At 32.8% G+C, this 25,950-nt stretch overlaps 1 protein-coding gene and 2 non-coding genes across 5 annotated transcripts; 1 reads left to right on the top strand and 2 right to left on the bottom strand.

Moving 5' to 3' along the window:
- The first annotated feature begins 785 nt into the window (after positions 1-785).
- LOC137812899 (DENN domain and WD repeat-containing protein SCD1) lies at positions 786-21,383 on the top strand. Of its 3 annotated transcripts, none has more exons than XM_068615151.1 (31): positions 786-1,276; positions 1,412-1,505; positions 2,345-2,546; positions 2,850-2,991; positions 3,089-3,189; positions 3,689-3,752; positions 4,426-4,539; positions 4,974-5,194; positions 5,718-5,772; positions 5,861-5,944; positions 6,621-6,816; positions 6,907-7,036; positions 7,751-7,793; positions 7,886-7,930; positions 8,281-8,356; positions 8,487-8,560; positions 8,648-8,698; positions 10,933-11,090; positions 11,172-11,219; positions 14,982-15,039; positions 15,146-15,229; positions 18,021-18,279; positions 18,368-18,573; positions 18,681-18,745; positions 18,839-18,962; positions 19,087-19,268; positions 19,372-19,443; positions 19,537-19,697; positions 19,768-19,809; positions 20,194-20,402; positions 21,026-21,383. In XM_068615151.1, exons 1-31 carry the CDS (start codon positions 1,103-1,105, stop codon positions 21,119-21,121), a joined length of 3,630 nt encoding a protein of 1,209 aa, XP_068471252.1. In that variant the 5' UTR covers positions 786-1,102; the 3' UTR covers positions 21,122-21,383. The 3 variants fall into 3 exon arrangements, 2 of the variants coding, with proteins under 2 accessions (XP_068471252.1, XP_068471253.1); XR_011081295.1 differs by having other exon boundaries at positions 800-1,276; positions 19,087-19,287; XM_068615152.1 differs by lacking the exons at positions 786-1,276; positions 1,412-1,505; positions 2,345-2,546; positions 2,850-2,991; positions 3,089-3,189 and having other exon boundaries at positions 4,455-4,539.
- A 1,973-nt stretch (positions 21,384-23,356) lies between these two features.
- On the bottom strand, positions 23,357-23,428 carry TRNAD-GUC (transfer RNA aspartic acid (anticodon GUC)). The gene has a single exon. It is a non-coding gene; the product is annotated as a tRNA-Asp (tRNA).
- Positions 23,429-23,549: 121 nt separating this feature from the next.
- Positions 23,550-23,621, bottom strand: TRNAD-GUC (transfer RNA aspartic acid (anticodon GUC)). Its single transcript has one exon. It is a non-coding gene; the product is annotated as a tRNA-Asp (tRNA).
- Between the last annotated feature and the right edge of the window lie 2,329 nt (positions 23,622-25,950).

The following is a 25,950-nucleotide window of genomic DNA, read 5'->3' as shown; positions in this document are numbered from 1 at the left end:
AAAATACCAAGTAGAACATTCTGTAAAATTAAGATGCTAAAAACAATTTTTAATTTAAAAGACTAAAATATACTCAAATTTGAGACTAAACATGTATTTAATTTTCTTAAATATTGAAAACTTAAATAAAGTTGCATGGTATAAACCATAAACACAACTTTTTATATTTAAATCATATTATTTTTTATTAAGAAACATTGAGAAAAAAATAAACAATTTTTTTAAATTATTAGAAATGATAAGGATAAGAAAAAAAAATGTAACATGTAATGGTGATTAGTGTATAATTTTATCTGAAACGGTTTTTAAAATAATAATTTTCTTTTAAATAAGTCAACTAAATGTAAATTCATTTTATTTACTAAAATATACATTTTTACTGTTTTTTTAAATTCTGGCTATAAATAATAAGAATGTCTATTTAATAATTAATGTACACATAGATTTACTTTGGTAATTTTTTTTAAACAATATTATTTAGGGAAAAAAGTTCATCTTTAAGCATGTGGTTAGAGTTTAATTTTTTTATTACTATGAAAGAAAAAAATTATATTTTTGTTTGTAGTGAATTTTTGACGAAAGATAAAAGAAAAATGATAAAAAATTACTATTATAAGATTATATATATATATATTTATTTTGTGTGATCACATATTTTTCGTTCCATTATAAAGTAGTATAACATTATAATTGTATAGTTTATAAATTTTACTTCAGTAACATTATCATTTAATTAATATCTATTTTTTACAGAAATTAATAACTATGAATTAAAGTTGTTTTCTGGGTAGATAATAACAATTTTCTCTTAACGTTTTTTTCTTCTCTGGCTTTCTTTGTCAACCAAATCAATCCCAGAACTGAACGAAAGACATGCATTTTGAGTGCTTCAGCATTTGTCTCCAAAGGACATGATTAACAAACTTCCTCATTTCAGAAATCCAAGTTAAAAGTCGTACAAATTCAAATTCACATTCACATTCACATTCAAATCCAATTTCTCGAATCGTCGAGACCGAGATAACCAGATCTCGAAGCACCCCTTCTCTCTCGCGTTTCGGAGAGGGGAAAGGGGAAGTAACCACACAAGATCACAGAAGAAATGTCTCGAATGTTCGAGTACTTCGTGGTGTGCGGGATCGGACCAGAGATTCGAACCATCGACGGAAGCAAAGGCTACCATGGCCCTGGTTGGATGTACCTTCCTTCTCTTCTCGATCAGTATCCTCCTCCAAATCACGCTCTCTATCCTCCTCCGCCGCCTCAGCTTTCCACAGTAAGCAACGAACGACGGAGATAGCATCCTTCGCATTTTCGACAACGATTTGGAAGTCTTCTTTACGTGTTATTATTGCGTTCTTGAATTGTATTGTTTTCAGTTTGACCTGATGCGTGTCGTTGCTGCTTTCAGTGTGTTTTACCCGCCGGCGTTGAATTCTACTCGTCGGGATTCGATTCCAATGATCCTTCCTCGTTTCCGCGGAGCTATCCGATTGTTTTGACCGGTATGCATGTGTGCGTGCTCTATTAAATCTTCAATTTACCTTTAGTTATTGTTTTAGTTTCTGTGGAAGTGTGTGAGGATGTTAGACACTGTTTCTAGAAACTTCCTGCTGAGGTGGTTAACTAAGACTACTTGATGAGCACGACGAATGTAGTCACGGTGAAGCGTAAAAATGAGATTAGAGATTGTGCATATACTACACTGTTCTAATACTCTAGACTGAGATGTTAGTTGAGATGCTCTGTTAATTAAGGAGATGTCACAATGTACGTATGCGGAAGCTAGTAGCGATGGAGTGTGTTGTTACTGATAGAACTCTTTGGAGATTATAGTAGGAAAGTAGAGAATCTGGAACGCATTAAGGCTCCCCCAATCTCTTCGTATTGGGAAAGAAGCCACATTCTGGGCACCAGAGAGAATATTTGAAAAGAAACATGAACAAATCTAATCCTGGGGCAAGTAGAGGTTCTTAAAATGTAGGAATTACGCTTTAGCAAAGCAAACTAAGAGAAATTGTTCCAAAGTGAATGGGTACATACGATACACCCAATATTCATCTATCACACCGTAAAACTTGTTCCAAATCAAAGCAGCCACCTTATAACGTACAGTTATAAACTACCTGTAGTTTTGACCTCAAATCCGCAAAATATTTTAACATTTTACTTTTACCTTTACTTCTTCTTTTGTTGCTTTCACAATTTTAACTTCCTATATATATTTTTTAAGTTATGAGTTGATATTCAATAAATTTGTATATTTTTGTTGGTTGGATCATTGTTCGCTCTCTCTACAGGTGTTATTTTCTGATACCATATTTAACGTAAAAATTTCATACAGAGGGTGATGGATCAAAAATCTATGTCAGCTGCATTTCTTTCCGGGATCTAGTTTGTGAGGATATTGCAGAGGCTTACCGGATACAGGCAAACTCATATGCTGACAAATGCATCTGTCTGGTTTCACGCTTGCCAAGTTTCAGCATATTAAGAAGTGCTCTGGAGGAAATATTTACTCTCTGTTTTTCCTCAAAAGGAAGTAGGTATGTGTGCCATAGTGGCAATAACTTCACCTGCTTTGTTAAGGATCCAGCTGTTGACATTGTAACGACCTTTGTTTATGTTTTGTATAGTAGATGACAAAGTATAGCCAATTTCACCTTTTTTGAAAATCAGCACATAACTAAGTTTAATTATTTTCTCTCTTTTTAAATAAGCATGTAACTGTGAGCTTTTCTATAGGTGTGCTTCATGAATGTGACTGAGTTTTTCCCAAGATTAAATGTGAAAATGCATCGTGTTGTGTTTCTATTGGTTTTAATGTCCCAGCTCTACAATAATTTCAGCAAGCCACTATGGGATGTTATAGCACATATGGTGTCCAGTGTGCCATTGCCAACTCCCGGGAAGGAACGAGTTCTGTTTGCTATTGAGAGTTGTTTACTTTCTGTGGAGGCTCCACCTAATGATTCGCTCCCCCATGCTGATGTACAATCTCCTAAATTTTTTTTCTTGGGTTTATTTGCTGTGTGCTTCAGCTTCATAACTTCCTTAGCTGACAACTGTCCTACATTTTGTGGAACAGATATCATTTCTGCCTATAGTGCAGTGCTTGGATGTTGACAACTTAGTGAGACTTTTTACAGCAGTGTTGCTTGAGAGAAGGATTTTGCTTCGAGCTAACAAGTATTTTTCCTTTTAGACTATTGAAATCTTTTACTTTTTTGGTCAAGATTGGTCTCTGGTGGCAATGTGCCCGTTCATTTACTTCCATCGAAACTACCATAAATTTCATATTAATAACAGCTGACACAGTGAAGCCAATAGTAAAGTTTACCACATGTTTACAACTTGTACCTGTGCTTGCTATGCTTCATAGTGATAATACAGTTTACATTTTGCATTCCCCTGGATATCAAATCTTTGATATTTTTGACAAGGTGAGCAGCCTGACAGGTGCATTTGATGTAATGGTGTCAAAAGGATCCATTTTGTTGTTTACGCCTTAGAGTACTTTATCAATATTTGTGCATGATTTCTTTTAAGGAAATTAGTGTTAAGGACCATTTACTACAGGTTGATCATAATTCTCCCTCATTTCTTAGTTGTCTGGTTATTTGTCATTTAGATTTTATATTAACTCAGTTTGTAAAATGATTGTTTAGTCTGTATTTTACTTTGGCAGGTATTCACTTCTTACACTTGCATCAGAGGCCATTTGTCACTTAATTTACCCTTTCCGATGGCAGGTGAGATTTAATTTTTTTTTTCAGACTTGGCAGTAGTTATGTACTCCATTTTTTTCACTTAAACTAGTTCGGTACCCATATTTCCATGCATAAGGGAAATTATTCCTTACATCTTTTTTAATTCAACAATATGAATATTCTATGATAGATGGTTAGATTACAATAAGAAATAATGTGGATTTTGATAATTAAAGAAATAATGTGGATTTTGGTAATTAAAGAAATAATGTGGATTTTGATAATTAATGAATAACAACAACTCATTGAACAGAAACACATTAGATATTTTAGATTGATACATGTGATAAGTCATTGTCTAGGTATGTGATCCTTGTTGGAGGTCTCACACCAACTAGAGATAAAGATATTTCATACTATATAAGTAGGTGCAAACTAAATCTTACTAGCATATTTCATTACATAAGATATATAATATTTTTTAAAACTAAATCTTACTCAATTATTAATGGTAAAAATTGCTAGTCATTGTTGATTTTGATTATCATGTGATACCCCCCTTCTCTTCTGTATATTTAGCATCCCGTACGGAAAATTTATTGTTATGCCCGTGTGCATATTATATTAATAACTTCTCTTGCTAATTCTTAAAATATTGATGTTGACTCACTTCTAATCCCTCTTTCTTGGGTCTTTTCTTTTTGCTTTCCTCAAGCATGTATACATTCCGTTGCTGTTTTTCAGTGGAGTAGATTATATTGATGCTCCTACACCATATATGATGGGGCTCCATTCAGGTGTTGATATTTCTGCTCTGGCAATGGATGGGGTTAGTCATTTCTTATCTTGTTCCTTGCCATCACCGTCACTTATTTTACAGAATTCCAGTTTGTAGCCAAGTTCACCTTGTATTGTGCCTTGTGAATTTCATTTAGTTTTTTACCACTACTTAGTGGTAATCTTTTGATTCTTCATTTGATCAAAGGTATACTGTCATAGCTATAATGATTTGCTATTTTGTATTGTGAACTGATGAATATGAAAAATATTTTAAGAGTAAAAGTTATATGAATTCTTTACTTTACTTTGATAGCTTCTCAACTGATGTAAGGTGTTACATATGCAACTTCTTATTTTATTTTATTTTTGTAACTGTTTTGCTTTGTTAATTTAGAGGTTGGATTGGAATGCATGTGAAATATTCTATTTGTTTCAAATGAATGTTTAGCTTTGATAATAATGTTGTATTTTAACCCTTTGTAGGTTGTTGTTGTGGATCTTGAGTATAATCTCATCACTACCTCAGAGGAAATTCCTCCTATGCCTGAGCCAGAATTCAGCATTTTGCGTGGTGAAATAATGAAGCTCATATATCCTAATGTAATTGGAATTGATGAGATGAAGTCTGGAATATACCGTCTATATGAGCATGATTCTAAACTTAGGGCTAAGCTATGGGGAGAGGAACATGACCTTCAGTTAAGGTGATGTTTGGATGCTAAAGTATTTACTGCTTTCCATGAGTTGCATATTTATGATTCTTGCCATCTCTTTGGATTTAGTCTTAATTGAACCTTTTGTTCCTCTATTTTTTGTTGAAATTGAAATTTGGTCTCAATTGTTTTTTGTAAACTTAACATCCAAATTTTAATGGAAATGCTGACATCGCACTCTGCTGCACTGTCATATCAGCATTTCTGTTAATTCAAATTCAAATTCAATGATAGTAGAGAACCAAAAATACAATTAAGCTTTGAATTTATGACATGTAATTCAGCAAAAGATGCAACTGGACCAATAAATTGTTGGTTGATTTGTGCTTTCTATTGAATTCGATGTGGCTAATCCTCTAATCAAAATCCATCCTCAAAATAGCCTTCAACAATTATGAGGGGAACAAATAAATTTTTCTGTGCACCTTACATTCTTCGGTAGCAAACCAGACATGTTGGTTGCACATAATTAATCTCTAGTCTGATGTGTTTTTTGTCATTGTGTCTTGTACAGGATGATATTCCTTAAGTTCTTTGCAACACTTTTAAGTGGTTATCGCAATTTCTTAGTATGACCTTTTCTTGTTTCAGACATTTGTTTTTTTCAATCTTCCATAGCACAACATTGTTATGAGCTTTGAATTTGTTTGACATCAGGAAAATAGTGCCACTCAAGTCTTCAACACTCAAGCTTTTTTGAAGAAGCGGTCTCGATCTACTAACCAACCTCCAGAGCCTATGGTAAATTTTGGATTATGTTCTCTAATTAGCGGTAATGGCAAATAACAATGGCTTAAATGATCCTAATGATGGTTAAATTTCTTTACTGATTATGATAGTTTGATACAGTCTCATATGATGTATTGGGGTGAGTGTTAGCAAGCTTGAGCATGAATGGTCTTGATTTTGTAAAATTAATTTTGGTTAAAAGTGAGATGATCCACGTTTGGAAACTTCAATCTAAAAAGTTGTTTTCAGTAAACACTAAATCTTAGTATGATATTCTCAACCCAATGCAAATGCTACAAATTTTTTTTACTTTATTGGCAAATATTATTCAAAGGTCCCACATCACCTACCTTCTTGGGTTGCAACTTATATATCTATTCAGCAACTGCACGTAATGCCAATTGATTTTAAGATGGAATTTAACAAACATATCTTTAGGAATAAAAGCAATTTCGGTTTGAAAATATCCAATAATTTGTTTTTTCATAATCATGTTTAAAAACATTGAGCCCATGTTTGGAAGCATACAATGCTTTTTCCATACATTATGATAGATGTGATATTGAAGATTCCACCATATAGCAGATAGATTCTGTTTTCCTGAAGTATGACTGGAATGCTAATTTATTTGTCATATCAGTGTAGACTTTCTCATCCTTTATAATAATTCCAAATTTGATTTTTACAGATAGCTCAGTTCCTTGACTCTCATGGCTTCTTGGATTATTTGGAAAGAGGAGTAGGTTCTGATGAAAGCAACAATAATCTGCTTGACAAGCTGCAAGATGCAATCGGAAGGGGTCAAAACCCTATGTCAGTTCTTCCTTCATCCCCAGTAGAAACTGAGATTTTAACAGTATCAGATTCTGATATTGAAATATCAGGTGAAATGAATGACTTAAACAAAGTTCTAGCTAAATGATTTTGTTGTGAATACATGCTAAACTGCATATGGTCATTTGTTGTTTCTTCAGGATCTGGGGCCAAATACACTTATGATAAATTCCCTGCAAATATCAGAACAGATGAACAAGAAGAAAAGAGGAAACAGACTCTTGCAGCAATTAGTAATGCTTTTGAGTACTCAGGAAGACATGCTCCAAGGTAAATGCAAGCAATTGTGGAAAGGGTAAAGGATGTTTTAGGTTTATCAATATTTCTGTACTGGTGCTAGGAAATTGTCCTGCACATCCTTTTCAGTTATTTCAAAAATTGTCCTGCTAGGTAATGGCTTGAACAATCTAGTGTCTCTCTCCAGTCATAGTCCATATGTACTAAATAATAGCTTATGCTCTAAAAAGTGACCTACACTTAAAAAATTCAAAAAGCTTACATCCTAGAAAAATTCAGAAACATATTAGAAATATTTGAAAGCCCTCAATTTGGTCCTCCAAAGTCAGTCACCACATTAGTCCTTCAAAAGTTTCGGTCACCTAAGGTTTTTTTTGTGTGTCACCACTTTAGTCCTTGTTAATAACATATATAATGTCATTTTTTTGAGGGATTGATGTGATGACATAAACAATTGTTTTTGGTGACAATTTTTTATGGACTAATATGATGAATGATGATTTAAACCTTTGAAAGGCTAATTTGGCTCCAAGAATTTTGTGAAGGGATAATGTGTTGAGTAGCAATGCAAAGAACTTGTTATTTGGTATTTGGGACGGAATTTTTTTTTGACAAGCAATACTTTCTCTGCTTTATTCTATATATATATTGAATCAACTGATTACCAGGCTTGCTTGTATGGTTTAACTTATTCTTCTTTCTTTGTTTGTCTCTCTCTCTCTTACTCTTATTTTCTGTGTTGAGCAGTAAGGATCCTTTAGCAGATACTCTTAGTCCACTTGAGAGAGCTGTAAGTTAAAACCACAGGATATTACTGCTTCTTGTGTGTCAACAAAGTACAGATTTAAATGGTCCCTAAAATTATTGATTTAATGGTTTCAGGCTGAAAGGGACCGCATGGTGCTAGATATTAAGGTTAAGCTGCAGGTAGCTTCTTTGTTCCTTTATATTCTTTCCTTTGTGTGTATGTGTTCTGATAATGGAAATAAAATGAAGCGGGTGTGCATTAGTGAATAGATAACTACCTAATTGGTTATCACCTGATTGATTGTAATACCAGATGTTAGTTAGAATTTCAGTTATATAGTTGGGGGCGAGTGAGAGTTAGTGTATCCATATCTGCTATCTCCTGCCCAATGATCGGGGGTGCATGTTGGGTAATGCTGCATATATGATGTTTCTTTCTATTCTGTCCCAATTCTATTTTGCTTTGATTCTATCACGTCGTCTTGAAAAAAGGCAAGCTATCTCTATATATTGTCTTTTGCATAACACAGGGTTTATGGCTGCGGCTTCTTAAACTGGGAGCGACAGATGATCCTCTCTCATCCTTTGAATATGGAACAATACTTGGTATTATGTTATGGCACATCTAATTCTTGCCAATACTTGTAGAGAGAATATGTTGTTTGTTGCCAGACAAATGACTCTCTTGCAAATCTGGAGAGCCTGCCAAAAAGTGATTGTGTGGTTGGTTTTGCAGCTTTGATTGAATCTGATGCAGAGGGAATTGGCGGTAGTGGATTTGTTGAATGTATAAGGGAGCATATACATTCGGTTAGTAGCTTTATTTAGCTCACACTAATAGTTACTTCTAATTCTGGAATCTGGTAAATTGAATCTTATGCTGGATCTTTATACCAGGGTTGGGACTGTCATCTCACTGAAGAACAGTTTATTGCAGTGAAAGAATTGGTAAAAGATGTTATTCATTTTTGTATTTAACTTTTTAATCCGTCATGTGTTTACACTTGTTGGGAAGAAATAATTTGAATTTATTAAAATCTACAAGTGACATTTATTGGTGTTCCAATCTTGATATGCTGCAATTGATCACCATGGAAATATTGAAGATACAGAAAGTTGTGCCTTAGTGGACAAATAATTGACTTGTTTCACTAAAACACACTAAAAGTCAATTTCCCAGTACAAACACAGCTAAACAAACATAAACAAGATCAAGATTAATGAGACATATATACAATAGGAACCTGTCAAGATCTTTGAGTGGTAAATTGATTTCATGGGTGAGGTTACCAACTGATCATTTGAGAGTGAGAGAAGCATTGAACATTGAAGAAAAGCAAGAAGAAGAATAACAACCAACACAGAAGACTTGTAGTGTCCCTTGCCAATACCCTTAGAGTTCTCTCTCTTTTGTTTTTGCGTTTTGGGGTGTGCCAATGACATTTGTCTTTCATTTTCTTAACTTCCCTTAAATAATGGAGTGACTATGTTTACTTTAGTGGTGAGCACTGAGAGTCAACATAGAGAAAACACTTTTACCAAACAATTTAGAAGCAACAATGGTGAGTCTTAACAAATATAAATGGTATTGGTGGTGGATAAGATATGGGGTGTGCTTTTTCCCACACTCATTTAAGCCTATCCTAGATCCAATGTTGGGCCACCTACATTTTCCTTGCCACACTCCATGGCAATAGTCTTGGGTGTGAGAGGGATTGTTGGAAAGTTAGCTTATTTGTGGTCACTCCTGACCCCGCATTCGTTGCAACCTCAGGGATGGTGGTTTAGTCCAATATCAACTAGAGACGACTTAAATAGAGCTTACAAATCTATTACAATCCTCATTTTAGAAGTTAGTTTTATGGGGTTAAGCTAAGCCCAAAGACTAACTTCCAACTCACATCTTTTGCTCAATCTGGAACCGAGTAATAAAAAATGTTATTATGACCTTTGAGGTTATAAACAAGTTCTTTCCTAGGTTATCATTTGATGAATTTAAGGTTTTAAACAACTAAATGTTATTGATATCATAAGGAGAGTTAAACAAATGACTTGCATCACTAAATAGGAAGAATATACCAAGTCTAGTCATGAAGAGATAATTTAATTTGCCTACTAGTCTTTGATATCTAACTTGATCAGGAAATGGCTTGACATATTGAGCAGAAATTTCGTATTTGGATACTAGGTGTTTCAATTGGCTTGCTTTCTAAAAGTTCAATCACCTCTCTTTGTTAGGGGGATATTAAGTGTATTATTTGAAGCTGTTAGAATATTCTAGAGATCTCTTTGTAATCATTACTTTAGGCTTAGAGTTCTCTATATATAGAGGCTAATGTACTGTTTCAAATCAATCAATTGAATAATAATCTTCTGTCTTTCAGATTAATCTTTCAAGTTGGATATTAAGTGTATTATTTATTCCTTAATTAGGTTGTAAATAGTCTATAAATTCATACTCCAATCACAATTGTAAACACATCTTAGAAATACAATCCATCTATTTCTTTCGACTTGTCCAATTTGTTGTAAATATAATCGATCCTTGGTTCTTTGAGAGACTTGGTGAATATGTCAGCCAACTATCAAAGTGGGAAACTAATCTTACCTTAAAAATATTATTGTTCATTTCTTCTTTTTAGAAGCATTAAATTAAGAGAAAATGAAGGATGAGAAGGAGGAGTAACTCTTAAAGTTTTTATAGGAATAACTCAATCCCTTCTCTCTCTCTCTCTCTCTCTAAGAGAGAGATTCTCTATTGTTGTGAATTGTAAGTTTAATCACACTTGTAAATTCTTTATTTATAATCATTCAAAGTATAGGTTTGGAAAACCTAATAATGGAAAATATCCATAATTATCAGTTGTACATAGTTCCCTAATTACTAAGATCAAATCTTATTAAAGGAAAAGAATGAATAGGGTAAATCCCTTGTGTATATTGAACACATAGGGTTATGTTTATATAGGAAAAGCAACATATGGGCTAAGCCCATTACATAAATATGAGATATCTAACAATATCTATAATATCTCATAATATAAAATAATATCTAATAATATCTAATAATATCTTATCTTTTACATCTATAATATTTCGCTTAGCTTCTAATTGAGTAAAAGTTCTCTTTTTAGAGGAAAAATCTTAATTTTCTTGTCTATTTTTGAATTTGTTTATTTCAGCTTAAAACAGCTATCAATCGAGCAACATCAAGAAATGACTTGTTGACAATTAGAGATGCTCTTGAAGTTTCTTCTGATATGTATAAGAAAGATAATAATAATGTGCCAGACTATTGCCAACGTCACCTTATTTCTTTACCTATTTGGGAGGAATTACGGTATGCATTACAGTATTATTTCTTCATGATTTCATTATCTGGAATGTTTTATGTTCAACTTGGTTCATGCACTTCCTGCAGATTTTGGGAAGGATATTTTGACTATTTAATGGAACAATCTTCAAACAAGTAAGGATTAGTTTATTTTATTTAATTTAATTTTCCTTTGAATTTCTGCACTTTCTCTTTATAAACAGATACAGATTCCTCATTCTCTACCTTGTGGTAACTTTTTGGTGCTTATAGCTATCTTCTTTTATCTTCCTAATATCTTTTCTGATAGGGTAGTTATTAGTATGAGAACTCTTGAAGAAAGGAGAAAAGAACTTCCTTATAAGGATAGTATTGCATGAGAACATTTATTTGAGTTACTTTTTTAATTTTGTCATGGGTGTGCTTACTAGGGACATACAACAAATGATCCTTACATACAGGCTTTTTACAAATGATATATATTTTATTAGGAAATCAAGAGAAGGTTAGTTCTAAACATGAGTCATATTTGTTAATAAGTGACAACAGTGCTATCATGTTGCATCACTTTGTGCACCTTGCCTCATTCTCATTTCCTCTATCATATTGTGTGTGACTAATACTTTTTGTTTCCTCTATCATGTTGTGTGTGACTACTACTTTCTGTTTCCTCTATCATGTTGTGTGCGACTAATACTTTCTGTGGCCAAAATTGCAGCCATTTGCATTTGTCTTAACTCTCAATCACTATTAGTGTCACATCACATGTCAGCGAAACTTTTACCATTGGAATTAGTGTTATTTCATGCATTTTTGGTGGCAAGCTAACTTGAAGGCCCTAATAATATAATCATTTATACTTGCCTTTTCTTAGCAGTCCTCAATGTCTCTTGCTTGGTTCATAATTTTTCAGCACTAATCCATCTCTTTCCATCAAATTTCATAACCAACCACTTTATTTATATATTTTTCATAGAAAATGAATTTTAAGCCTAAGTCAGTCTCTTGCAATGAGAGATTTGCACTCAGTTATATATTATAATTTAGTCATATTTCTAGCCAATGTGAGATAGTGTTATAAAAAATCTACTATGGTGGCAATGATGCGGGTTTTTCATGGCGGTCCATTGCAATCGCTTTGGGTGTCACAAATGCAGAAGAAACATGGTGGAAGTTGTGAAGTGGCAGCATAACACCCGTGCGAAAAGGAGTAACCTATGCAAAATGAAGGAGTGGCAACAACACCCGTGCAAAATGATGGAGAAGAAGCCTCGGGTCTGTGTAACCCGACCTGACCAGAAACAATGAAACCCTAATCTTCTTTCTTTTAAAAAATGAGTTGGGCCATTGATAGCTGTCGTTTTGCTGTCAAATTAATATGATTCTAGCGTAGACTTGTCTAACACTAGAGAGATGATAATATAGTTGTGGTCAGATGACCCCAAGTCGTCTCCCAACGAATCCAATAGTAATTTCAATGAATAGAATTCAAAACCTATCTGCAAACAATGAAAATTAGCAATAATAGTAAAGAAATAGGGGTTGTGATCGCTTAGCAAGAAAATATAAATGATGATTTGAATCAGTAAAGAATGCAGATTGACTCCCAAGTTCTTCCACCAATGAATTCTTCACAGGCTCTCTAAAGATTATTCTTTTCTCAATCTTCAGCAGAGCTAAACTAGATTGAACATGCGCCAAACCTAATTCAACTGAAGCTCACCAGTAAAGCATGCGTCTACCGGTTTAATCAATACCCACTTTGTTCCATGCGTATACTCCATGGGAATGCTTATCTCCTCTCTCTTGAATCATGCGCCCAAGAAATTAATTAGAACAATACGAACTAACTAAGAAACCAAAGTTTAAGATAAGGAAGACTCTCAATCATGCGTTCAAGTACAACCTCTCACAAAAACTAGTTTTCCAGGAGATTAGACAATAAAAACAACTGCTATAGAGAATTAAAAATAGAAACTTTTATTGATCAAAACCTCAGAACTCAATGGGGAATCACAAAGGAATCAACCAAAAGGTTTAGCTTTCCATGCGGAGGCAAAAGAATTACAAATAAGAAAAGAAACTAAGAAAACCCTATGAAACTCTCTCCCTTTCTACTTGATGCTTGTGTCCTTTTATAAAGCTTTTCTGCTCCAAGGATTTTGGGAAAATATTGCAGTTTAGATTTTGTAAACAGTTTCCACTTTCCATAATTCTTTTTATTTTGCAGAAGATTTGCCTCTAATTCTGTTTCTGGAATCTTGTAGCTTTTATTTTCTCTTTCTTCTCCTCAGAATTTGTTTTCTGTTTTGATTCAAAGAAGCAACTTGGACTTTTGCATTTTTGGCCCATTCACAAGGGTAGATGCTTCAGATCATTTACCCTAAAAACACAAAATTAACAATAATAATATATAAGGCCCAAATAAACCCAATTATAAGAATATTAATTAAAACAATGGATTTATTTATTATTATAGTCCAATAATCTATGATTAAGGCTATTGAGTGTGAATAAATATATGCTCATCAGCCATTCAACTTATCCCAAACCAAACATTACAATAAAATATTGACCAAGGCCAATACCCAAATTGAACCAACACTCTCCATTATTATGCAGTTCCGCCACCCTCTGCCCCTGCTGACACTGTTGTTTCCACTAACGCCACCAAGAAAGTTGTTACTTGTGATATTTATTGCCAAGTGAAAACTACTGGTATTACATATGAAAAAGAGAAGATCAATGGGAATGAGGGGATATGTTGATAGTTGTACCAAGACTCTTTTTGAAGTGATAACATTACTTAGAGAAGCCTACATGTATGAAACTAAGAAGGAAACCTATTTGATTAAACTTGAGTAAACAAGGAGGAAGGGGTAAACAAGTATAAAGGATACTTGTGACAAGGAGATAAGAGCAAGAATTTTTAGTATTGGAAATTGTGGCCCCATCTAAAAGTTTCAAGCTATCATGAGTAGGAGTTCACACAAAAGAACTATTAAAAGTCAGGACATTGAAAGAGAGAAAGATGGATGCTCAATTATGTCATATTCATGGACTCGTAAGAAAACAAGAACCTTGATCAATTTCTTAGTGAGTTGTCAATCTAGTCATATTTTTGTGAAAAGTGTTGATGCATCTTCTTATGTGAAGACTAGAGAAATTGAGTTGTGAGAAAATTTTGTTCAGGAGGTTAGAGAGAACAATGTTTTTAAGTGGAAAGCAATAATGGAAGTAATTATCTATTTGTTAGTGAGAAACTAAGAATCATTCCCTCATAATTTTATTTTAATTTTTTTTCCTAATTAATACTTGTTTTTGTTTACTTATTTTAATTTATGAAAATTGGTCTTAGGTAAGTTGTTTCAACTTTCAAGTCATAAACACAACATTTGTTGTGAATCACGTGTGTTGTACATTGTATTGATTTTAGAGATACAAGACAATGGAAAGATGTTAGGATCAAGAAGACTATACATTAAGCGATAATTTTGTAGGCTTCATTTACAACTTGTATAACTTGGGCATAAGGCGTAACTCAATTCAAAATAAACTTACAAAGTGAGGATTCTCCAAGCCGTATAAGGGTTGCATTCATATGGCAACATGCCATGGGAGAAATCATGGAGGTATGTGCAACATTAGATGACCCAAATCTTCCAAGGTTTCCCATGACAAGGAGCTGCTCCTACTAGTGCAGTCTTCAGTCTTGTAAGCGACAACATATTAACACCATAAATAACAATGCTACAAAAACAAACTTAAAAGAGGAAAGTAAATAAGTATTTATTTGAGATACAAATTGATGTTTATTTAGCCTAATAATTTCAGAGATATTTTACTACAATAGCATCAATGATTGCAACAAACTAATATTGTGCAAGTCGGTGTTTATGAATTTGCATTTTTTGCCAGGTCTGCCAACTATGCATCTTTGGTGACAGCTCAGCTTGTTGTGTTGACATCACACATGGTATTGTTTTTGCTATTTATGTGCTTGAATTTCCTTGTTACCTTTTTTAATTTCATTAAAGTCTTTTGTGCTTTTAATACTGAGCCTCTTTGCCTGCATGATGAAGGCCGGGCTGGGACTTCCTGATAACGATGCTTGGTACATGATTGAAACAATTGCAGAGAGGAACAGCATTGGATCCAAGCAATTTGTAAGTTGATGTTATTTGGGTGTTTGGAACAGTCCAAGTGATGAAAAATACATGACACTATAATTTTGGATATGTTAAAGTGATTTAGGGAGTAGAGACAGATAACAGGCCTCAGGAAATTTTAAATCCTTTTATCTTAAAAGTGAGACATTAATGCTACAGGTTGAGACCATAGAAAAACTTTATGAACTAAACTATATTAAATTACATTGACTTATTTTGAGGCATACAGAATAGATGGAAGCAACCCCGTTTGCTTTCATATTATACAAAAACCACCCTTGTGATTGTTTTTATGTGGGTTGAGTTTTTTTGATGTTACTCATGGGAGATTAGTGTTATATGAAAAAAACCAATAACCTTGTTTGTTATATATTTGATAAGGTAGACTTGCACAAAGAAATCGTGCTCCCCTTCCCCAGTTTGAGTGAATTCTTTTCCTTTTTGTTATTTAAATGTTCGTGTTCCTGAAAGAATGTGACTATTTTTGGCCAATTTTCTATGAATTGATATATTGTCTTTCATTGGTTAACATGAAGAGCACTTTCCTAGGGCATAAAAAGAGGCCTAATACTATGTTTTCTGTTTTAATATTAGTGTGTTTAGCATTTTTATAATGTAAATGTTAGAAGTCACCAAAAAAAATGAAAGAGGTTAACTGTGGAAGTATGGGACTTTGTAGTCCTATTTGTCATCATGATTGAATGAGTATTTTGGTACATAAGGCATTTGATTGAAGATGCAAGTTTGAAGTGTGTTGGATAGGTAATGTAGAACTAATAAAGAGGTACTAATGGAATTGATGCTAAATTTCAATAAAGACTTTAAAGGACAAAGGAAAAAGGTGGTAGGAAAACAATATCAGCAAGTTTGATTACTGTGGATTCTAAGAAGGCTAAATTTCAAATAATACATCATCTGGGCCATTCGCATGAGCAAATAAAATGCTAAGGAAAGAAACCGTAGTATGTGTTAGTTATTTCTCTTTTCTATTTGTTGTCATTTGTAACTGGTTTTTCAGTTTTCAGTTACAACTAACTATTAATAATATGAAGTCTACAAGTAACTGCGGTTTATCTCATTAATAAATTACTGTCTGCATCCTTGATTTTTTTTGTACCATATACACAACTTTTTCAAACTTCCCCTGATTTTGGGTTTCTCAAGGCTTTTGAATTTTGCATGGTCTCCATTACTTTGACCATACAATTCTCACAAGCTGGATTTTCGTTCTCAAGAATGTACCTTTCTTAGATAATCAACATCTCACAAGGGCTATAAGTGTTTGTCTCCTTCTAGCAGATTATAGTATACATATCTTAAAGATGTTCTTTTCAATGAAACTAGGTTTTCATATCCTGAACTCTTCACACTTATTTTACAATCACCTACTTCTTCACCAATCATTTCATCTAATGTCTTTATCTTCTACCTGCACCTTTATCTACAGAACCTTTGTAACTACCTACTTTTACTGCACCTTTATCTACTGAACCTTTGTCACCACCTACATCTCCTGCATACTCTTCATTAGCTTCTCCTTCCCCATCTAATTCGCAAATGTTTCTCATGCTAAAAGTTCTCCACCTTCTCAATCTCCCAATACCCACCCTAAGCAAACCAGACCAAAATCTAGTGTGTGCCCTTCAATATCTCACTATTACTCAATCGGAAATATCTTTCACTGTTAACTAAGTCTGTCAATTTATGTCATCTCCTCTTGAATCTCATTGGACTGCTGTTAAAGGAATGCTTTGACAGGCAAAAGGAACTCTTTACTATGGTATACAAATTATTCTAACTGTTGCTAGTCAAACTGTAATGATAAAAGCTTTTTGTGATGGAGATTGGGCTGCTAGCAGATGATCATCAATCTACCTCTGGAGCTGCAATATTTCTTGGTATTATTTTGGTTTCATGGTGGTTTCACATAAGCAACAGTTGTAGCTAGATTCGGTAGAGAAGCAGAGCCTTGCCTTTGCCACCACTGAACTTCTTTGGATTCAAACACTACTTAGTGGACCTGCTATCCCTCATTGTGTTTCAGTTGTTTATTATGAAAATATTAGTGCTGATAATCTTTCTCACAATCCCATTCTACAGACAAAGCACATTGAACTTGATATTTTCTTTGTTGGAGAGAGAGTGCTCGCCAAGCAACCAATTGTTAAACATATTCCTGGACATGATCAGTGGGCGAATATTCTTACTAAACCTCTATCTCCTACAATATTTATTTTTCTCGGTTCCAAGCTCATAGAGGTTGATCTACAAGTTGTGTCTCAACCACCTTGAGCTTGTGGCAGATGTTAGAGATATTTCTCTTTTCTGTTTGTTGTCAATTTATAAATAATTTTTGTGTTCAGTTACAACTAAGTATTTATAATTCTCTGATCTATAAACAGGTTTCTGTAACAGAGAGTTACTAACTCTTCTGTATGTTCATATATTCATTTTCAGTATCAATATATTTTCTTTCAATAGTAGAGTCCCAAATTTCCAATTCAAAATAGTAATAAAGGCTTCTAATAATCAAAAGTACTATACCCAAACTACATCTATTTATTCCATTATTGCCTCCTTTCATCCCATACTATTTTCCTTGCAGTAATTCATCCAGAATGCTACATTTTGTTATTGTGTAGCCAGAATTAATGCTCAGTGGTCACTACTATAACAATCAAACGAGTTTTCTTTCTCTTGTGAATGTTTCTTCTTTATGTATTATTTTATATATTTGTCTAGATTTTAGGTCGCTCACAATGAATTATTCCTTATGTGATTGATTCAGATAAAAATCAGAGGGTTCTTATCTCATATCCAGCAATTACGTAATGGATACTGGGGAATCTCCTCAGTAAAGGCACAGTCTGTGTTATCACATGCAATGCCATCCCCACATTCTAAAGACGCCAAAGATGAGAACCAACAACCCACTGAGGCAACAGGTGTTGGTAGAAGCTGGGTGCAGAGTATGTTTACAAGAAATACAACAACTAGATCCAGCTCATTTAGTCATGTTCGTAGATGGACGTCGGATGGAGGCACAGGTACTTAGTTTTTGAACGAACTGCCACTATCATTACGTTTTAATTCTTGAATAAACTGTCAAAATCACTTTGCTTGACTACTTAATAGTTCTAGCTACAAATGATAATGGGACTCCTCGCAAACAAGATCTGTTAAGTGGTGGCCAGAAAAAGCTTCAAACCAATGTTCGCACACTTAGGGGTCATAATGGTGCCATTACTGCTCTCCATTGTGTTACAAAAAGAGAAGTGTGGGATTTGGTGGGTGACCGTGAAGATGCTGGTTTCTTTATTAGTGGAAGCACAGATTGCTCAGTAAGTCTCAATATTTATGATGTAGAAATATGGAATTACCTGGTGAAAAAATGTTTCATTGCCTTCTGAATGAAAGAGTTGACATACTGGGCATGTGCAAACTTCAGGTTAAGATCTGGGATCCTAGTCTTCGTGGGTCTGAACTCAGGGCAACTTTAAAAGGGCATACTAGGTTCTCTCTCACTTGTTAAATTTTCTGTTTTTTTTTGTTAACTTCTTTTGAAGTAGTAATGATGTGCGACCTTGCTTCTGTCTTTAAATGTAGAACTGTACGGGCCATAAGCTCAGATAGGGGGAAGGTGGTGTCAGGATCTGATGATCACTCTGTTTTGGTGTGGGATAAGCAAACAACTCAACTACTAGAAGAGCTTAAAGGCCATGATGGACCGGTATTTCTAATTAAAATTATTTTAGTTCGTTCTACCATAAAAACAATATATGTGATGTAAATTATTTATAGATATACAAAATGGAGAATTGAAACTTAATTCAGACAGCCAACCTATCATGTAGGTCAGCTGTGTGCGCACGCTCTCAGGGGAACGGGTGCTAACTGCATCTCATGATGGCACTGTGAAGATGTGGGATGTGAGAACTGATAGATGTGTTGCAACTGTTGGTCGTTGCTCTAGTGCTGTTCTGTGCATGGAATATGATGACAATGTGGGAGTGTTGGCTGCTGGTGGAAGAGACGTGTATGTTAGAAAAAATAATGTTGGAGACCAAGATTTCCTTGTGCAATTCAGTTATTTGTCATACATTATTTATCCAATCCTTGACCTGCTGCTTCCACTGCAGGGTTGCTAACATATGGGACATCCGAGCTAGTAGGCAGATGCATAAACTTTCAGGACACACACAATGGATACGGTAGACAAGAAAAACACACATTCCTACTCTTCTACTACTGTATGTTTTTACAAACTAAACAAATTCATGATCTTATACAAAAAAAAATTGCAGGTCCGTAAGAATGGTTGGTGATACTGTGATTACCGGTAGTGATGATTGGACCGCAAGAATATGGTCTGTTTCCCGAGGAACCTGTGATGCTGTCCTAGCTTGCCATGCAGGGCCAATATTATGTGTTGAATATTCCTCTTTAGACAGAGGAATAATTACAGGTGCGTCTTCCCCAATTTTTTTTTAGCTTTTATCTAGGAGTTCTTACTAAAATGTTAAATTTCATTTCAGGGTCCACTGATGGCCTGCTACGTTTTTGGGAAAATGATGACGGTATGGCAGTCCCTTCATTGTTACTTGTATTTGCAGTCTTGACATTTAACCTCTGTTTGATCTGGGTAAATACAAACTATTTAAGGTTGCAATTGCCCAAGAAGCACCATATCAGAGTTTTCCTTGGTGTAGCTTACTCTGCAATTTTTTCATTAAACTAAATATCTCATTGTTTAATACTACCATTGTATTTCTGCTCCGTGTATATGGTTGTCTGAATCTTAGCACAAATTAAAGAAAATCATTTTTATAACAAATGCACAAGAAGCCTATCCTATTTCATATGGTAGAATGTTTCAGAGTTGGTGTCATGCCATGCTAATCTTCTCTGCAAAGTCAAATGGCAATTGAGATCTCCTGCTAACATACTAATTGGCTGTACAGGAGGCATACGGTGTGCAAAAAATGTAACAATTCACAATGCTGCCATATTATCTGTCAATGCCGGGGAGCACTGGTTAGGCATTGGAGCAGCTGATAATTCTTTGTCGCTCTTTCATCGGCCCCAAGAAAGACTGGGTGGCTTTTCTGGTGCTGGGTCCAAGATGGCTGGTTGGCAGCTTTACAGAACACCTCAGAAAACAGTTGCTATGGTATGATGTTTATTACCTCTTTTGTTCATATAATTACAAGCATATATGTATATATATTGCTGTTTCATGAACCCAAAATACTAATTGTTCAAGATTAAGTTCTATTTTATATGGTGATGAATTTCAAGATAATTGTTCCAATATTGCGTGGCTTGTACACAAATTTCCTTCATGGAACTTCTATCAGTATTATTACTACCGTTCCTGATATTTTTTGGGGGTGTTATTAATCTGAGACAAATAATTAGTTTTGGAGAAACTTGCCTAAGGATGCTAGTTTTTTTCTTCAATGTCTTTCAATTACTTGATAAGTGTCTTTCAATTTAATGTCTTTCAAACTACACAGCACTGAATTAAAAAAAATTAAATGTCTTTCAATTTCTTTTGGCTAAATTTCAAAATATATTATTCTTTTCTTTATGAAACTTTGCCATGTAGTGACAACTCTTTTCACTCTTAAATTATTGCTTACTGAAAATTATTTCTGATTATTTTAATTGGCATCGGTTTTTTGATAAGTGTTTTTGCATCTGTGGCTGGATAATGTTATTGTATGCTTGTTGTTATCTCCATTTGTTAGTGGTTGCTTTCCTGGGTTGATTTTGGTCGATTTATGCATCCAGGTGAGATGTGTTGCTTCAGACTTAGAAAGGAAAAGGATATGCAGCGGCGGTCGCAATGGGCTTCTTAGGCTGTGGGATGCAACCATTAATATTTGAGCTTCTTCGATTAATGCATCTTCACGTTTTGTAAATTGTAATAATTTTATAGGTAAAAAAACGAGGTACTTTATGAAGAGGGGGTTCCCTCCAACATTTTGTTTATTTCCCTTATAGTAAATATAATATGCAAGATATGCCTGATAGTCCAAGTTGCCAAAACTTGTAATTTTGTGGTTTAGTGGTTGCTGTACCCGTAATTTACATACTGCAACGAACAACAAATTTTGCAATGAATGTTATGTTTGCTTCTACATAACAACAGTCTCGGTAAGCTTGATTAATCGGAAATATGGTACAAACACCTCAGGCTTCCATGTGCATGACTTTCATTGGTTCTGATCACATGTCTCCGAATTTAAATTTAGCTTGATTCAACCCTAAGGAATTATATGAACTGAACGTTATCTTTTATTTATATACTTTTTTACATCATTTTCATGTGTAGTGATTTGGGCATGACTCGTGTCGTAGATAATACACAGACATCACCGGATGCGTGTTAATGTTGTCTGTTTCGCATTCTCCCTGAAACCATTGTGGGTGATTTCTTTGTGCACCCTCGTAATTTCCTTCATTCCTTCGCTACTTTTATAAATATAAACATTTTCATTTTATTCTTTTGGTTTATGAAAAGAAAAAAAAAACTTTTAGTTTGTATAATTTGAAAACTTTTTATACTTTCGATATATGTAATTTTGAAAAAAAAATATGGACAAATTTCCGTAAAATCTAAAAGTCATTTTTCATAAAAAAAAAACAAACGAATTATACAATAAATCGTTTTTTTCATAAAAAAAGTTTTTTTAACAAATTAATATTCATTTTTTTCAAAGTATTTTTTTTTTAAATTATAACAATCCGAAATACTTGTTTCTGAATTCATCTATGATAAACACATAGATAAAGGTAACAGCGACGGAAGGGGGAGGCGGTGTGATGGCAAGGGGTGACGGCAGCAAAAAGAGCAGTTTTGTGTTTTAATTATCTAATGAAGTGCACATGGAAACTATGAGGTGCAGAAAGAAAATATCACTGATATGTTGTTATAAAAGGTTGTTTCAATAAATATGAAGTAAAGAATTGTTAGGCAATTGTTTCTGCACCATATCACTGTACCCGATTTCAGCGGAAAAGACAAAACTATCCTTAAAAAAAATTTCTGAAATATGTGTTCCGGATTTTTTTTCCAGAACGAAATTTTATATTATGGATTTTTTTATCCGGAATGAGTTTTTCATTTTTGTTTCCAGATTTTTATTTCCGAAACACAATAATCTCTTTTCTGGATTTTTTTTTCCAGAATGTATTATTTATCAATTCCGGATTTTTTTGTCCGGAATAGAATTTTAAATTTTGTTTCTGGATTTTTATTTCCGAAACTCAATAACCACTTCCGAATATATTTTTCCGGAATATATTATTTTCAATTCCAGATTTTTATTTCCAGAATAAAGGGCATTTTTGGAATTTTTAAAATTGTGTTGGGTGCAGGTTAAAATGTGTTGGGTGCAGGGAGCATTTGCCGAATTGTTATTCAACAAAAACTATTTTATATAATATACTCTACTAATTTTGTTTATATAAAATTTGACATATACTATCAATAAAGTAATACAAATATATAGTAAATCATATAATTAGCACAGGCTAACAATGTCTATTTTTTTATTTTTGTTAAACAAAAGTTATGCTGATAATGACGTGCTTGACGATTTTTGTGTATTACTAAATAATTTGTGTTGGTTGTGATATTCATTAATGAGTGATAGTAGAGGATGCTACCCTCTCATGACCAAAATTGTGAGTTTATGGATCCCATCCAAATATTTTATCTGTAATTAAAGGCAAAAGAAAGGCATCATTCTTGCTATTCTACAAAATTCTGCTTATAAAAACACTGCAAATAGAAGTGTACTTTAACTTTTACCCAAAATAGATAAATGAGTCATATATACCAATCTGTTTTTTTAGGTTATATACATAAATCTACTATGACAGCAAAACAAAATGCAGAAGAAAAAAACACATAATATAAAAAAAACGCCGTTGCCGGGGCGAACCCGGGTCACCCGCGTGACAGGCGGGAATACTTACCACTATACTACAACGACTTGTTGATTTCAAAGGTTTAATTATATTTTATAATTTTAATATATTATTTTAGTTTACTTTTTATTATTAATAGTAACTAAACACAAAACGCAAAAGAAAAAATAACACAAAAACGTAAAACGCCGTTGCCGGGGATCGAACCCGGGTCACCCGCGTGACAGGCGGGAATACTCACCACTATACTACAACGACTTGTTGATTTCAAAGGTTTAATTATATTTTATAAGTTTAATATATTATTTTAGTTTACTTTTTATTATTAATAGTAACTAAACACAAAACGCAAAAGAAAAAATAACACAAAAACGTAAAACGCCGTTGCCGGGGATCGAACCCGGGTCACCCGCGTGACAGGCGGGAATACTCACCACTATACTACAACGACTTGATGTTCAGAAAAGTTTAAGTAAATAATAAATTTAAATATCCGATTTTTCTATGTTTTTATATATTTATGAAATCTATGCCTATAATAAAAAGACGATTTTTCTTTAAAATTATTTTTGGTGTATATACTTTTTTTTCTATTTTATCTTTATATTAATATTTTATTTTTATTATTCTGTTATTTTATAATTATTAGAGTAGTTTTCTATATTTAAACCTTTATTTAGTTATTCTATCATTTTGTAATTAGTATAACAGTTGTCAAGAGTAGTTTTCTAAATTTAAAAATTTAAATAAAATAATTAAATCATTTTTGTTGTTTTAAATAAAGTATATTGTTGGAGTAGTTGTGAGAACAATTTTCTAAATTTAAATAAAATATATATTTTATTCTCTGATACGTGTGCTTTGGAAAAATTATGGATTATTTGACAGTTTTATACTAACTTTCATTCCATTCTGTTTATAACATCATCTATCATCTATGAGAAATCATCTTTACAAAATCATAATTTTCCCTTTCACCCAAAACAAAAAATTCATTCATATAGTATCTCGTTTCATTTGGTATTTCTCAAATAGTTTTTTAAAGATCATATGAGTAACTTTAAAATTTATGAGCAAAATTACAGTTTGAGAGATGTCTTTGTTGAGAAACTAGACTTTTTGAGTGTCAAAGTAATCTATGAAAGAAATAGTATAAAGTTTCAAAGAAATAGTGGAAAGTTTTAGGAATACAAATTTGTCTATTTTCAAACAGGTTCGAACAGCCAAGGATGTTGAGGTTACTTTGAATTTTATGAATGCTGATATGGATAATTTTGGTAAATTAATTTTATTTAATAACACTGCTCGTATTATTATTTTTCTCATTCTATTTTTTAGTTAGAAACTAAAATTAAGTGAACTATACAAGCTTAGTAATTCAATTTTAACAAAAATATTGTTTTAATATTATTATGTTCTTTGTGTTAAAAAAAAATCTTGCAAATTCTTATTCGTTTTGTACATTTCTCATTACAATCCAAGCCTTTTATTTTGTTTTTTCTTATACTAAATTTATCATGAAAAATGGAAAATGAAGACGATACTCGTATGACAGTTGTAGGACACGTATGAAGTGTCAAATTCAAAAAGTATTGGATTTCTGACAATTATAGTACGGTTCTAACATAATTTTAAAAAGTAAAAATACATTAATTTTCTAAAAATTTAAATTTATTGTATAAAATTTTATTATGATTTTAAAAATAAGAAACAAATCATTTTGAATCAGTCATGAAAAACATTTTTCTGCTCCAAAAAATAATATGAAACATAGTTGTGCACATAAATCTTTATTGTCAATTTATATAATTCATAATTATATAATATATAAATTCGTGTCTCCGTATTCTACATATTAGATATTATACGTATTTTCGTATCCATCGTGTATAGTATGTATGAGCTACTAAAGTATCACGCAGAACAAATTCAAAAAGAAAAAGTGAGCGAATAGAAAGATTGAAACCTTAATAATAAATTAATGAAGAGATGATGAAAAACATTCAAATACAGCACTCTAACATTCATAATAATTATATATTAATTTACCTGTGTATGAATTGATAATGCAGACACATAACAATTCTCAAAATCACTGTTTATTTATTTTAAATATTGACATATGTATGCCTACACGTTATTAATAAATGTTAACCCAAATATGTTTATACAGATCTGTATTATCATAACCTAATTTATTTGTTATAAATATCATGGATTTATATCTTTCTTAGTTATAATCAACACTAAAAAATATTTATTTATTGTCATCTATATGAATTAAGATATATTTATTGTTATGAATATTATGAATAAAATGTTAATGTTAATATTTAGCATATGCAATCTAGAATGTTGACATATTCTAGTGGAAACACATAATATATCAGTAGTTTTATATATTATTAACTATGCTTTTATTTGGAGAAATATATATATATATATATATATATATATATATATATATATATATATATGAACACATGATGATCATACGATATAAATATTTAATATAATATACGGTGTGCCCGCATTAGAATATATTAATGCCTGATTGTTAGTAGTATATACAGATAAAAAGTGATATCTATATAAACATTAATCATATTTTGCTACCAAAAACAAGATGTTAGTTTATATATTTTTAATATAAATATATAAATAATATTATTATTTTATATAGGAATAGTTCTTTTACTTAATAAGAATCTCACAAATATATAGGAAAAATAAAAGAATGTTTATCAGTAATAAAGCATATTTATCCATGCAAGAAAGAA

The sequence above is a fragment of the Phaseolus vulgaris genome, chromosome 2 (assembly GCF_000499845.2).
Source record: "Phaseolus vulgaris cultivar G19833 chromosome 2, P. vulgaris v2.0, whole genome shotgun sequence".
Classification (NCBI taxonomy): domain Eukaryota; kingdom Viridiplantae; phylum Streptophyta; class Magnoliopsida; order Fabales; family Fabaceae; genus Phaseolus; species Phaseolus vulgaris.
The sequence above is the reverse complement of the archived record's forward strand: the minus strand, read 5'-3'. Positions and strand labels throughout refer to the sequence as shown.